The 13,527-nt window shown below is 49.4% G+C and overlaps 2 protein-coding genes across 7 annotated transcripts in view; one reads left to right on the top strand and one right to left on the bottom strand.

Moving 5' to 3' along the window:
- Positions 1–3,156, top strand: part of ARHGAP10 (Rho GTPase activating protein 10) — a 327,164-nt gene extending 324,008 nt beyond the window's left edge. The window contains exon 22 of one of the 3 annotated variants that reach the window (XM_079920745.1): positions 2,019–3,156. In XM_079920745.1, coding sequence (XP_079776871.1) covers positions 2,019–2,107 — 89 coding nt within the window. In that variant the 3' untranslated portion in view covers positions 2,108–3,156. The remainder of the gene's footprint in view (positions 1–2,018) is intronic. The other 2 variants (XM_079920746.1, XM_079920744.1) reach the window with 2 other exon arrangements.
- A 1,672-nt stretch (positions 3,157–4,828) lies between these two features.
- The window catches only part of NR3C2 (nuclear receptor subfamily 3 group C member 2), a 377,271-nt gene continuing 368,572 nt past the window's right edge, over positions 4,829–13,527 (bottom strand). For all 4 annotated transcript variants that reach the window (XM_079920738.1, XM_079920741.1, XM_079920740.1 and 1 more), the window contains exon 9: positions 4,829–11,683. In XM_079920738.1, the coding sequence (XP_079776864.1) occupies positions 11,528–11,683 (156 nt within the window). In that variant the 3' untranslated portion in view covers positions 4,829–11,527. The remainder of the gene's footprint in view (positions 11,684–13,527) is intronic.

Raw genomic sequence — 13,527 nt, 5'->3', positions numbered from 1 at the left:
ACATATCTCCATATATGTGTTACATGTATTTTACCGCAAGTAGAAAAGATGATGATAGCAGGCAGTATTGGTGTGACCGTCATCACATACTCATCAGGTTCTTAAGGATGTGAGCCTTGCCCGGGGCCAACGCAGCTCGTGAGTGGCAGGACAGGGTCTCTGGCGTAGGCGGTAGCTGGCACGAGGTTAGTGCTCCCCAGTGTGTGCCAAGTGAGTGCTGTACTCTTTGCCGCGTGTCGTGGGAGTCTTCAGTGAGCAGCCTCTTGGTGTGGGGCGTGGAGCTACCGACCTGCCCTGTCCCCACGGGAGATGGTGGCCAGGTGGCATCCCAGCATGCGGGGACGAGCGGATTCGGTCCTCATTCCTCTCCCATGGTCACTACCTCCCTGAGTGTTTGAGGAAAGGATCTACTCGGCCCCCGGACCCCCACCCCGCGTTGCACGACCCCTGGGTGCCTTTCCCATAGAATCCAGTCCTTTTCCCCAACAGGGGCTATGCTCCGATGGCATTGCCAGCGTGGGATTAAGTGAGAGCCCTTAAAAACCCTGCTGTGAGGAACGATGTCGGGGTAAAAGGGTGCGAAGAAAGGGGTGCCGCCAGGTCACCTGGAGGGCGCATCTCTGGTTCATTTGTTTATTCGTCCTTTCAGCAAATCGTCCCGGTCTAGACTAGGAGGGAGGGTCCTGTGTGTGGGGGGAGGGAATGAGTAGGGGGCACATATGGTGGCTCTGACCTGATCTGGAACATTGGGAGTGGTCTCGGAGGGAGGGGATACCTCAGCTGGTATCTGAAGGGCAAGGAGGGTTGTCCAGGCATAAACGGGGAGGAAAGCAGAGGACCAGCCATGCAGAGGTTGGACTGTGGGTTGCTACACAGGAGTGGGTTGAACCCCGTTTGCTGAGTTGCCATCAGCATTGAAAAATAATAGAAAAGAGTGCATCACACCTAGTGAGGAAGTGCTGTTCCGTGAAGCGCTTGTGTATTGGGCACGTGGACGTGTGTGCTGGGTTCCAGCTACACAGTCAGCCGTCTTCTGATGGGCTGCGGTCATGGCTGCCTTGCTGGGCCAGCTCCTGACTTGCTCTGCTGATCCAGCCCGCACCTCCCCTCTCTTCTACATGCACGGCTGCCACATCTGCTCCTGGCCATGGCCGAGGCCTGAGTCGGGGCCTGCCCGCAGCTGGGGGTTACTGGATGCTTCTAAACCCTGGTGATGAATGTTTGGACCCTGTGCCCTTTGCTGTCTAGCCTGTGGTCCCTGTCCTGTGTGTCCGTCATGGCTCTTTGTGGAACGTGCTGGGCACTGTGCCCAGCTGTGGAAGGTCTCGCCCTGCCCTCAGGAGTTCCCCGTCCAGGTGGCAGTCAGACAGGTGCCCAGATGATGCCGGTGAGGCCTGGCAGGTGCCGAGAATGGCCGAGGAAGACTCCCCAGAGGACAGGGCATCTGGGGTCTCTGACGAGGAAGAATTCCCCGGTGAAGAAATCGGGAAAGGCATGTCAGCAGACGGCGGCGCTGCAGCTACAGAGGTTTAGAGGCTCGGCCGGCGCTGCAGCTACAGAGGTTTAGAGGCTCGGCCGGGGCTTTCTCTGGATGATTCACTGTGGGCGACACGCATGAGGTGCTTGTGGGCGAGTGACTGGTGGCTCGGGAGGTGGCAGGGCCAGGTGCCCCGGCAAGCTTGGGTTTGTTCCTACAGACAGTGGATGTTAGGCAGGGCAGTGCCGTGTCCAGCTGTGTGTTCTGGAAGGTTCATTGAGCTCCTTTGTGCACTGTGGATTGGGAAGAACCTGACCGGAAGCCGGGGGACCGGTTAGGAGGCTGTGGCGTGAAGACAGGTGAAGGCTGGGGTGACCAGGGGGGCACCTATAAATAACTCTTGTGCAGATTTGTAACCAGACATCCCGGGAATGGCCCCCGTTTCGGTGTTGGTTGAGCCTTTAAGACCCACAGCGGTGCGGTGAGTTCCCAGGCGGAAAGTACCCGGGAGCATTTAAAAAGGATTTCTCTTCCTTTTCAGTGCAAACCTCAAGAGAACCTGGCTGGCTGGAAGGGACTTTGAATGGCAAGAGGGGCCTGATTCCACAGAATTACGTCAAGCTTCTGTAGCAACTGGCCCGTGAGGGCCCCGCTGCAGACCCTGGCCCCCGAGGACCTGCCTGTGGGGTGTGAGCACCGTCTTCCCCCCAGGTGAACCCACGGCCACCTGGACACACGGCAATGACAGATCACGGACTGGCACTCCAGGGGTGGGGGGGTGGTTTAATACTGCTAGACGTGGGGGGAGAGGGGACGCACAGCACAGAGCTGCGTAGGGCTGTGTGGATATGTGCAGCGGGAGAAGGATGTCCAGGTTAACAGGATGGACTGCATTTTCAAGCCTTGGAACTCGTGAGTTTTAATTTTCCCGTCTGCAGAGCGAGAGGAAGGGCAGCCTTCTGCCGGCCCGCCTGCCCCACTGGCGGCCACACCACCGGACACCCCCCCGCACACCTGAAAGGGAACTGCGTTTGCAGGACGTGCCCTTAACTCTGGTGTCGTGGAGGGGCTGCCGCGGGCAGGCGGTGCATTGGTCTAAACCCAGAGGGTAGCGGACAGAGGCTCCTTGCCGTATGGACAGCTGCCCTGGGGACCCCACACTCACTGGACTTAGGGCACCGGTGGACTCACAACAGGCTTTCTCCTCCATGCTGCTCACCTGTGTGCTGTTTCCCCAACCATCACCTTTCAGCCCTGAGCTCTCTGTACATGAAATAAAATATAATTTCCTATTGGATCTGTGTCCTCACGCGGGGAAGAGACTGTGGAATTCACTCACTGTAACATTTCACGATCTGGCAGCCGGTGGGTGGGGAGGCACTGTCCCCTGGTGTTGGCACGTGTGCACTCACAGGCAGGATGGGTCACCCAGGAGCCTTGCCGCTTCGGAGCGGGGCGTGTTTCTGGGGGCAGCGGTCTTCTCTGACAGGTGAGATCCTGGCGGGCCCCCTCCACTGCCTCAGCTGGCCTCTCCCGCGTGTCCTGCAGGAACCCGGGCCAGGATGGGGCTGGGGCGCTGCCCCCCAGGGCTTTGTGTGTGAGACCCTCCCTCCCAGTGACCTTCAGTGTACAGCCCTGTCCCCACCCCACACTCCCTATGTTTTCCAGGCCTTGACGCTCACGTCTCCATCTGGATCTAAGCCGGGCTGCGGGGCGGCGGGTCAGGCATTCGGACCGGTCCTGGAGGAACCTCGGCCATGCCCCTGCAATGGATGCTTTGTTGTTTGTCTTGTCAGTCTCCGACTCCCAGGCACAGGCTATACCGACCTCTCCGGGAAGGGGGACCTTCTCTGTCCCCTGACCTGGAGTCCCTGGGATGTGGAGCTCATTTCTAGGGGCCTCAGGACTGTGCAGCCAGCCCTGCCCCAGGGCCCGCTCTGGGGGCCCGGCATGTCTGTCTTCCCCATGGGAGGCTCCTCGGCCTGTCACAGTTCTCCCCTAAGATTGTCACAGGAAGGATGTGTCCGTCGCCTCTTCCCCAGGTAAGATGATTCCAGAGCGCTGGTTATCCGTTTGGAACTCGCCTCCCCTGGACCAGGTAAGGTGTCAAGTTTGGGGTCAGGTGTGTAGAGGGGAACAGGCCCATTGAAAAGTATCCACGTTCTACCTAAAAAAAGTAAGGACACTCTCAGTGCAGCATAATTTAAAATACTGGATTGCAGGCCCAGTGGAGGGTTTGGGGGCTGCTGAAGAAACCAGGGCCCCATGACAATGGCCGGCCCTACGGCCAAGGGCCAGCCTGACCAGGGGGTGGGGATGGCATCGCCCCCCGTGTCCCCCGTGTTTCTGAGTTATCACTTCCTGCCCCTGCCCGCTGCTTAGGGATGTAGAAGAAAAACTTGGCCTGGGGCAAACGCTCCCATTTCCGTGGGAAAATACAAACTCATGGGCAGTTACAGTGAGTGGGCTCAGGTTAGCACTGGGAAGGGTTTCCTGGCCGTGTTCTTAATTGGTATATATCCATGGGGCAGTAAAAATATGACCCACCACACTGGGGCTTGATTTCTTTGCTCGCTTGAGGAAGACTTCGCTCATTCACCGTGAGGTGCACCCAACCTGCTGTCGCCACCAAACTGTTGTTAACTCCCAAAGTGCGTTTATCACCACTTTCTTGGTCAAGAAAATTGCTGTGAGGTCTGGCTACCTGTGCGGTTTGGGGCAAATTAAGTTGACTCTGTGATTCTGTTCCTGCTTTCTAAAAAGAAAACGGTACTCAGAGGTTTTGGGTTGAAGTGCCTGAATACAAGAAGCATGCCCAGTACATAGTACGTGCTCAGTTAGCACCATGCCCAGTACATAGTACGTGCTCAGTTAGCACTGCTAGTCCCCATGCTGTTACTGCTGTGAGTGTCACTTGCCTCTTTGTTGTCGGGGCAGCTGTGTTCTGTAGGATGACAGTGTGGCAAGGGTGAAGCCTCAGGACAGCACTGGCTGCAAGAGCTCCCCAAGCCCCAGCCCTGCCAACCCCTCCTGTGGTTGTTTCGGGAAGAACGGGGTCACGCCAGAGGGGAGCCAGGGGTGTATTCCTCTGCAGGTAGGACCAGTGTGGCCAGGTTGGCCACAGCCCCCAGCTAGGGAGCCTCCCTCTGGGCCTGGCCCAAAGAGTACTTAGTGACCAGATCAGGAAGTGTTCCCTTAACTAGCAGATCATCTTCATTTCCCCAGAGGAGAAATGGGGGGATGGGGTGATAGGTTTTTCTGTGTTTTTGCTGCATGGGTGCGGCCAATCCCCTGAGCGTCTGTTGAAGGCTGGCTGAGCAATGGCCCTGCCTCCCTCACGGCTCAGGACCCGCAGCCCCGCCTCGTTCAGCACCAGCTGCTTAGACCGGGTTTCGGCCTGTGTTCATTCAGAGGCACACGATGGGGCCGAGGGGTTTGGGCAAAAGAGGGCGCTCAGATTTTGTTTCTCGCGGTGGGGCTTGCATTTGATGGTGTCACCCCAAGGCTGGCCCTGGTGGTCTCTGTGCTTGGAAAGGAGATGCCAGGTGAGATCAGAGCCAAGTGGCCTAGGGGGGTCTGTCACCCCCCTTTCTTTGTAGTAGTAGAAACGTCTGTAGTTGGGAGTCTGGGTGGGGAAAGCAATGGATTGTCCGTACCGGTGGTGGGCATTCAACTCATTCTTTCTTTACGGGGACTGACTCAGCCAGGGGAAATGATCTCATTTTGACAGAGACTCTCGAGCAGAGAGCTTTGTTTAGATTCAGTAAGCTAGCCATGGTCTTTCTGCTCTACCATCTTGCCACTGGGGGCCGGTAGGGGACAATGGCTGTTACGAGTTGAATTGTGCAGCGCCTTCCAAAATTCGTATGTTGAAGTCCTCACTTCAGTACCTCACAATGTGACCTCATTTGGCAGTAGGATCACGGCAGATGTAATTAGTTCAGATGAGGTCAGTAGGGTTGGGCTCTAATCCAATATGATTGGTGGCCTCATGAAAACGGGAAATTTGGACACGGAAACAAGTACAGAGGGAAGGCAGTGTGAAGACACACAGGGAAAAAATGGCCACGTACAAGCCAAGGAGAGGAGCCAGATACAGATGCTTTCCTCATGGCCTTGGAAGGAGCCAAGCCTGATGACCTCTTGATCTCAGACTTCTAGCCTCCCACACTGGGAGACAAGACATTTCTGTTGATTTTAAGTGCCTCACCCCCCGCCCTGCCCCCGGTTTGTAGTTCCTTGTTAACGACATTTCTAGGAAACAAATACAGTGACTAAAGTACGTGTTTTGAGTTAAAAAACAACCTATTTTGAAATTCTTTTTTCACTGTTTTATACCTTGGTGACCTTGGATGAGTTCACTTCACCCCTTTATGCATCAGTTTTCTTCTGTGAAATGGAGAGAGTGGTACCAACTTCACTGGGAGGTTGGGACAAATGATGATATTAAGTGCCTCAAGGGTACCTGGCAAGAAATACAGTTTAGTAACCGGGGAAGATGGGAGAGGGTAGCCGCAGGGTACCATGTTGGGGGGTGGGGTTAGTCTCTGCCACCCTTTTCATCTCCTAGCTATGCCTGCTTCCCTCCAGCGTACCTTCTCCGAGGCCGTACGTTGCTCTTTCCCTCTGCCCTATATTTTTCGCCCTTTCTCTGTCTTCCCAAGGGCACACGCTGCCTTTTTCATCTTGACCTTGTCTCCGTTCCCTGTTCGCTTTCGTGCTGGGCCCCTTCTCACTGGTTCTCCCCTTAAGACTCTCACAGCCAGGTTTGGTGACCCCTTCCTCAGCCAGAGTCCTGCGTGACTTTTTGAATCTTCCTGAGCTACCCGACTTTCTTTCCTCCCTCCTCTGGGAGGGAAGTTATTCCAGGAGAGTGTCCTCAAACAGCTTTCTGTCTCCTAGCTCTGCAAGTGTCTTCTCTGATGCTTGTCAGTACTCTTTTTCCTTGGCTGGTCTGGGTGGTACCTTACTGCTCCCCTATTTGGGTAACCCAGCACGTTCTCTTAATGCTTTAATGTCTGGCTAAAAGTATATCAGTCTGCTGGGTGGAGTACCTTGGAGAATTCTTTCCTATCAGAATATCAACTTGACTGGAAAATAGACTTTTGATTTTTGCCCAAAGAGAGACTGCATTTTGGATGGGCAGTCAGTGCATGGGATTCCTTTAGGCTGCTTGGTACCAATGCGTCAGTTTCTGAATTTTTCCTTCCTTGGAGGGCTTAGCGGCTGCAGGTGGAGCATCTCAGAGAGTGGGCGGAACACGATCCGACTCCGCTCAAGCCAGTTTTCACAAGAACCATGACCCTCTCTGGACCAGGCTGGACCAGGGCATGAAGATCCAAAGAAATGGCTTTTTCAGAATTTGGAAAACTTGGAAATCACTGTCTTGGCAACATACATTCTATGAAAAAAAATACCTAAATTGTGCGTGGTACGTTGGTTGAATGATCCCAAATTTCACCCCTCTCCGGATCCATGCCCTTGTGTGGAGCCTTTGCCATGTCAGCTCCGGGCTTGACCTTATAACTTGCTTTGGCCAAAGGGACGGAAACAAACTTGATACCATCAGAAGCTTGAGAAGTGCTAACCCTTTCTACTGTCTTAGAGCCTTGCTTCTTCTACCATGAAAATATGTCCAGGCTGGCCTGCTGGAAGAGGGGAGCCCACATGGAGCAAAATCATCTCAGACCAGTCGGCTGCATGACCAGTCCAACCCAGCCAAGCCTGGCCCAGGTGAGCAGAACTCCCCCCGCTAGCTAACTCATGAGAATAATAAATGATGGCTGATTTAAACCACTCGGTGATGGGGTGGTCTGCAGCTAAGTACCTGCTACTCTGCCCCATCTTTCACTTTGCTTTGGATCCAGGCTTGGTCTATGCTGAACGTTAAGAGATCACATCTTAATCTTCTCTTAGCCAATGTTGTTTGGGAAGCCACTGTTTTATTTCCAAGAAAAATGCTGCACCAGCAATTGCATGACTTGGAATTAAAGTGCCGGAGATACATGTAATCAAGTCATTTTAGTCTGGATACATTCGCAGTTTATCAAAAAGTATGTCGGAGCTGACTTTAACATAAAGGAACATTGTTTCCTTTTTGCTTGAGGGACATTGGTCATACGGAAGTAAACAAACCCCTAATTATATATGCATCATTATGCATAATTGTTCCTGCTTTGGCGTACAGTGGCTGGCTGGCTCAGTGGCAGAGACTTAGTTCTTAGCTAGTGATTCTTAAATGTGCAGCTGGATCCTTTGGGCCCGAGAGCACTTTTGGTCTTAGAAATGCAGTCACACTTGACCCAAGAACGAGCCTGCTCTATTCAGAAAGGGCACCGACTTTAGCCAAGGGTGCACAACCCTGGGGCCTCCACCCTACCCCCCACCGCTGGCCACAGCAGATTCACAGCCCACGATGGCTTTTGTTTAAAGTTAGGGGCTCTCTGCGACCAACTGTGCTCCCTAATAGGTCAGATTGCATAAATTTTAAGATATAAAATTACCTTCATTTTCAATTAAGGCTTTACAAATTTGTGCACAAAAGTTTTTTTTGCTTTTTTTTGCGGTACGCGGGCCTCTCACTGCTGTGGCCTTTCCCGCTGCGGAGCACAGGCTCCGGACGCGCAGGCTCAGCAGCTGTGGCTCACGGGCTGGGGCACGAACCCGTGTCCCCTGCATTGGCAGGCGGACTCTCAACCACTGCGCCACCAGGGAAGCCCCACAAAGGTTTTTTAAATAGTTTTTTTCCCTGGGCTGTGTTTCACGGCTATGTTGTGTTCCAGAAATATATCAATTGTGTTAAAGCAAGGTTGTGGTTAACTCTCAAATAGTCTTCTAGTTCGACCAATCACCAGTTAAATGACACATTAACAATGTACCTGAATTTCTCTTGTGGGAAATACATGTTTTCTAGTTTTAAGATGAACTCATAATTGCTTACTGCTCTTTTGTTGTTCGTATTAATGAGGGACGTCAAGGGGAGCAGCCTGTAAGGAATGTGAGAAGCATCACAGCTGGTTGGAATGGAGTCTCTTGATAGTCCAAGAGGACCTGGGGTGAGAGCAAAACTCCACTGTGTGGAGGGAGACCTGGGAATGAGCCGGGGCATCTGGTCTACTCAGGTGAGTCTCGAAGTCTGTAAAATGAACAAGCTTCCGTGAGGTCGCGAAGATAAATGAGGCAGTGTACCTACAGCATTTAGTGGCTACATCAGTAGTAGTTATTGTTATAAAATTGTTATGGGGTATTTCAGTGAACCAAATATCAGCAGTAAGAAACAGGACATCTAACCAGTCCCCAAAGAGGATAATTAATATGTGGATTACACAGGGCTTTCTAACATGGGGGAAAAATGGTGACTCCATCTTGGATGTAGGCAGATAATCCAGGTGGAAAAGGGCACAAAGTCCACGTGTTCCTATAGACGTTCAAATGAACCGTTTCCAAAACAACAAGTGATTAAAGTAAAGGATTTATTGTAATCTGCTTACAGTCCTTTGCAAAGACAGACATATGTTTTTGCATAAAGATATAAATTGCTTCATTTTAAACTAATTTAGTGTTTTTTTTAATTATATGAAGAAGTTTTGGTGAATTATGAATTGTACCAAACCAAGATTTTTAAGAGCAATATGGTACAAAAATAAGAGACAATTTGGACTGGGACAGGCATTCAACAGTGGATTTAGAATATGGCTTTGCTGTTTAATCAAGCAAAGTTACCTGGAGACACACAAAGAGCCAGTAACTTCGTTAATACGAAAAGCCGATGCAGACCGTCTCCATCCCCAAACCTGGTCACGTCAAGATTCCGATTTCATCAAAAGTCAGTCTGAGCTAAAAGCTGCTCTTGTGAAGCCATTTCTTTTCTAGAAACTCCCAGTCTGCATGCTGTGTATTTATCACCTTCCAAGTGTGGCTTTCATATTGCTGTGCATGTAAGTTGACTGTATTTAAAGATCTGCATAAAAATTAAATTCTTGAAACTGCAAATTATGTAAGAGAAACTCCTCCCTCTGAGTGCAGCTTTCGCAGGTTCCCCTTTGCACAAGGCAGGTGTCTTCTGAAAGACATGGTAATGTTGCCTGCATGGTGAACCCTGGAGAAAAGTGTTGATCCCAACGCTGCCATCTCCCGGCCTTGGGCTTCTCCAGCTACAGCTTTTAGGTTTTGGAAAAGAATACGATTTCACTGAGTACCTGATGATTATCATCACTTTTACAAGATTAATTTTGGCCTCTATTCAAAGTATTTAGTGCAATCATATTGTTAAGTTTCCCCAAAGATATATATGTTTGTGATTTGGGGCAAGAGAAAAAGCCATAAATTGCATCAGTGCCAAACAGATTAGTGAATTAAAAATTTTAGTGCCACTGTCTTGCTTATATGATCTGTAGTTTTTTTTTTTTTTCCAAAACTGTTTACATATAAAATTCATTTTTAAAACCTACCTTTTAAAAATCTAAAAACCCTCTAATCATCGTGCAGTCTCCTCGCCGTTCTGACTGAACCGTGCTGTGCCCACACACACCTTCCCAGTGCCTCCTGCCATGACCTCCATGTTCCCATGACCAGTGCCAGGAGTGCAACAACCCCTTCTGAGACCAGAAGCGAACATTTCACCTTTTGCGGACATAGCGCGTGCATGGAATTCCTTTCCCCCCAAAGGAGAAAATCCGATTTTCTAAAATGGGATGAGGATACGCTCTCTGAGCCATCGCATTTCCAGTCTCTCTCTCCCCTAAAGCTGATTCTGCTTCTTGAGGAAAATGGAAAAGAGGCAGCTTTCCTAGAGCTGCTGCACTCCCCGGACATCCTCTCAGGGAGGGTGTCATCGAATGACGCCTTCATGGAGCTGCAGACACCACAGCGCGCCGTCCCCAGTGGAAGGAGGATGGAGCCGAAGCCGGAAAACGTGCTCAAGTCCCACGAACACCCCAAGCGGGAGACCAAGGACGAAACGAAAGTACAGAAGAAGTAGAAAGGCTTAAAGACAACCGAAGAGGTTTAAGTGTGGTTATTTACAACAGAGACTGTAAAATGGTAAATTAGATATGAAGCTAAAAAAAGGCACAGCTTTCCCTTTCTTAAATACACTGTAAACGGTTCATGATGCATGCAGAACGTTTCACTTTACAAAAAAAAAAAATTTTTTTTTACCTTGTTGGTTTAGACAAAGATAGTACTTAAATAGTCTCCAGCAAAATAGAATTCTTTCAAAAATACTTTCCCATTCATCCTATTAACCATTAAATTTTTTTTTTTTTTTTGTATGTGTCTCATTTACAAAAGTTCCTTATACCTTAGTTTAGGTCCTTCACAATTTATACATACAGTAATGTACAGCACAGCAAAAGACTGCAAAAATTATTGGTAAAGCCAACACAATAGATACTAGAAATTGAAACCAAGGCATTTGTTTGAACATCTTATCCGTTCTAATTAAATAATAAATGGAGGCTAGAGGGTGTGGATACCAGTGATGCAGAAAGACGTGGGCGAAGCAATGCCCCCAAGGGGGTCGCTAGTCCAGTCCACGTGCTCCGTTATTACACAACAGGAATCTGTATATATTTTTTTGTGTTTTTTGTTTTTTTAAATAACGAAAGAATATTAATGCCCCATATTGACTATACGCTTTATGTGCAAACCAAGGGTGAGCTTGAAAAAGTTCGTTAGTCCTTGAACCCTTTTAAAACAAGCGAACGATCCCAGAAACTACATGGCATAGTTAAAACTTCCATCTGTTAAAATATCAAAATCAGAGAGTTATTGACTAGATATGGCTTTTCATCCAGAGGAACAGGAACGTGTTTCTAAGTGCTGGGGGTTGGAGAGGGAAGAACCTTTCAGACTATGCAGGTCTCGCCAAATCCACGTCACCCTGCCCGCCTGCCTCCCAACCCTTGACATGATTTTCAACTTGAGCAACTGCTGAACAAGTGGGAATCAACCATCACGTGTCAAAAATATGATTTTCTTGGGTCCTTCGTGGGTGTGTAGTAACACGGGGAAACTTAAGGCAAAGTTCTTCTGGTGAGATGTCTCCCGTCACTTCCTGTGAAAGTAAAGGGTCTTAGCGTTCCCGGACTCCACCTTCGGCAGCTGGTCACTGATGATCTCCACCAGCATCGCTGGGAACTCCACTTTCAGGGCCTGGGACTCCCGGAAGGTATAGAAGCAAAATTCCAGCAAGTCGCTCACCAGCTGCAACAGACAGACAGAGGGGCTGTGACATCAAGGCCTGATTCCCACCCTGTCTCCGGGCCCCTCTGAGTCCTAACTAACTCCGGAGTAAGCTCAGAGCAACATTCACAAATCCCACTGTGTCTACGAAGCTGCTTAATTAACGTGACTAAGTCATCTGTCTCGGGGGAGGAAGGATGCTCAACGTCCGCTGCACGTAATAGGTCTTTCGTGCAAAACAGATTCAAACAGGAGCTGTGTCATTGTTGAGTCTTAAATATATCAGCAGCAACAGGGCCAGTAACAGAGTTCATAGCGGCAGGGTCACTGAATTGCTCTCATCCAATCCTCATTTATAAATGTGTGAATTGGGCGGGGCAAGCACCTGCGTGTAGCCACCTCCTGGCGCTGGGCCTTCCCCAGCTTGTAAGGGCAGGTGCTGTGCCCCCTCGAGGCCTGGCTGGACCCTGCCAATGGAGCTGTGGCCGCAGGGGGAGCCAGACTTCCACCGGCAGCCTCCTGGCCTCATCTTGCCAGTGTCCTCCTTCCTTCAGGATCCCAGTCCTGAGCTGGGGGCTGGGGCTGAGACTCCTCAGCCCCATTCCCAGCTTTATTAAGATATAACTGACATATAACTTTGTGTGAGTTTAAGGTGTAGCAGATTTGATACACTTATAATATTGCAAAATGAGGAACACCTCTATCAAGGTACGTAATTACCATTTCTTTTTTGTGATGAAAACTTTTAAGATCTACTCAGTGGCTCTTGCGTGTAGAGTACAGCATTAGTACTATAGTCACCACCATGCTGTACACTAGATCACCAGAACTTATTCCTCTTAATAACTAGAAGTTTATACTCTTTGGCCAACATCTCCTCATTTCCCCCACCTTCTGGTGACCACCATTCTACTCTCTGTCTCTATTAGTTTGCATTTTTAGATTCCACATATAAGTGAGATCAGATAGTATGAGTTTTCTCTGACTTATTTCACTTAGCATAATGTTCTCTAGGTCCATCCACGTTGTTGCAAATGGTGGGGTTTCCTTCATTCTTCTGTCTGAGTCGTATTCCGTTATGTGTGTGTATGTGTGGATATGGATAAAGATGATACATAATATGGGCCTTATCTAACATCGTCTTTATCTGTTCATCCATTCTCAGCCACTTGGAGAACATGAAAACATCAAGGAAAACATCTATGTCTTTCCGCCTGTCCAGCCATTTTCCCTACTCTGTGACCCAAGGACCTTTCCTATCCTCCTGGACCTGAACTACTCCCAATTCGGTAAGGTTAAAAAAAACAAACCAACCCACAAATGCAGTATAGCATTACTGGGTGCTATTCTCTTTACTAGGAATATACTTTCAAATCAGAACGTATACATTCTAATTTTTCTTTAGTTAATTCTGTATCCTATCATGGGAAAAATGACTTTGGGTCATTTCCCACTGTATTAAAGCAGACAACATTAACATTACATGTCAAAACGGTCATCTTAGTAAAGTGTTTTTCACTTTATTAAGTGAAAATCTGTAACTTTCCCTCAAGATTAAAAAAAACCAAAACAATTAGCAGGCTTAAATTGAGTCGCGTAGTAAATAACTGTGTGGTAAAGGCCTTCGATACAAACCAGGAATCCAGAAAAACTCATTGGGAGCTGTAACTGGTGCTTCTGTTGGTGCCTGAAAATGCCCTCAGTCTGTAGACTGATACCTTCCTAGGTAGGTCCAAGGACTGACTTTTCTGTACCCACAGGAAGTTGAGGCCAAATAAGCTGGGAAAGAGCACAAGGCACCATCTGCTGTGGGCTTGTTCAGACACACTTGTGCTTGCTTAGTGAGTGATACACCTCAGTTTCCC

Source organism: Stenella coeruleoalba (assembly GCF_951394435.1).
Source record: "Stenella coeruleoalba genome assembly, chromosome: 4".
NCBI lineage: Eukaryota > Metazoa > Chordata > Mammalia > Artiodactyla > Delphinidae > Stenella > Stenella coeruleoalba.
This window is presented reverse-complemented; position numbering and strand designations above follow the sequence as displayed.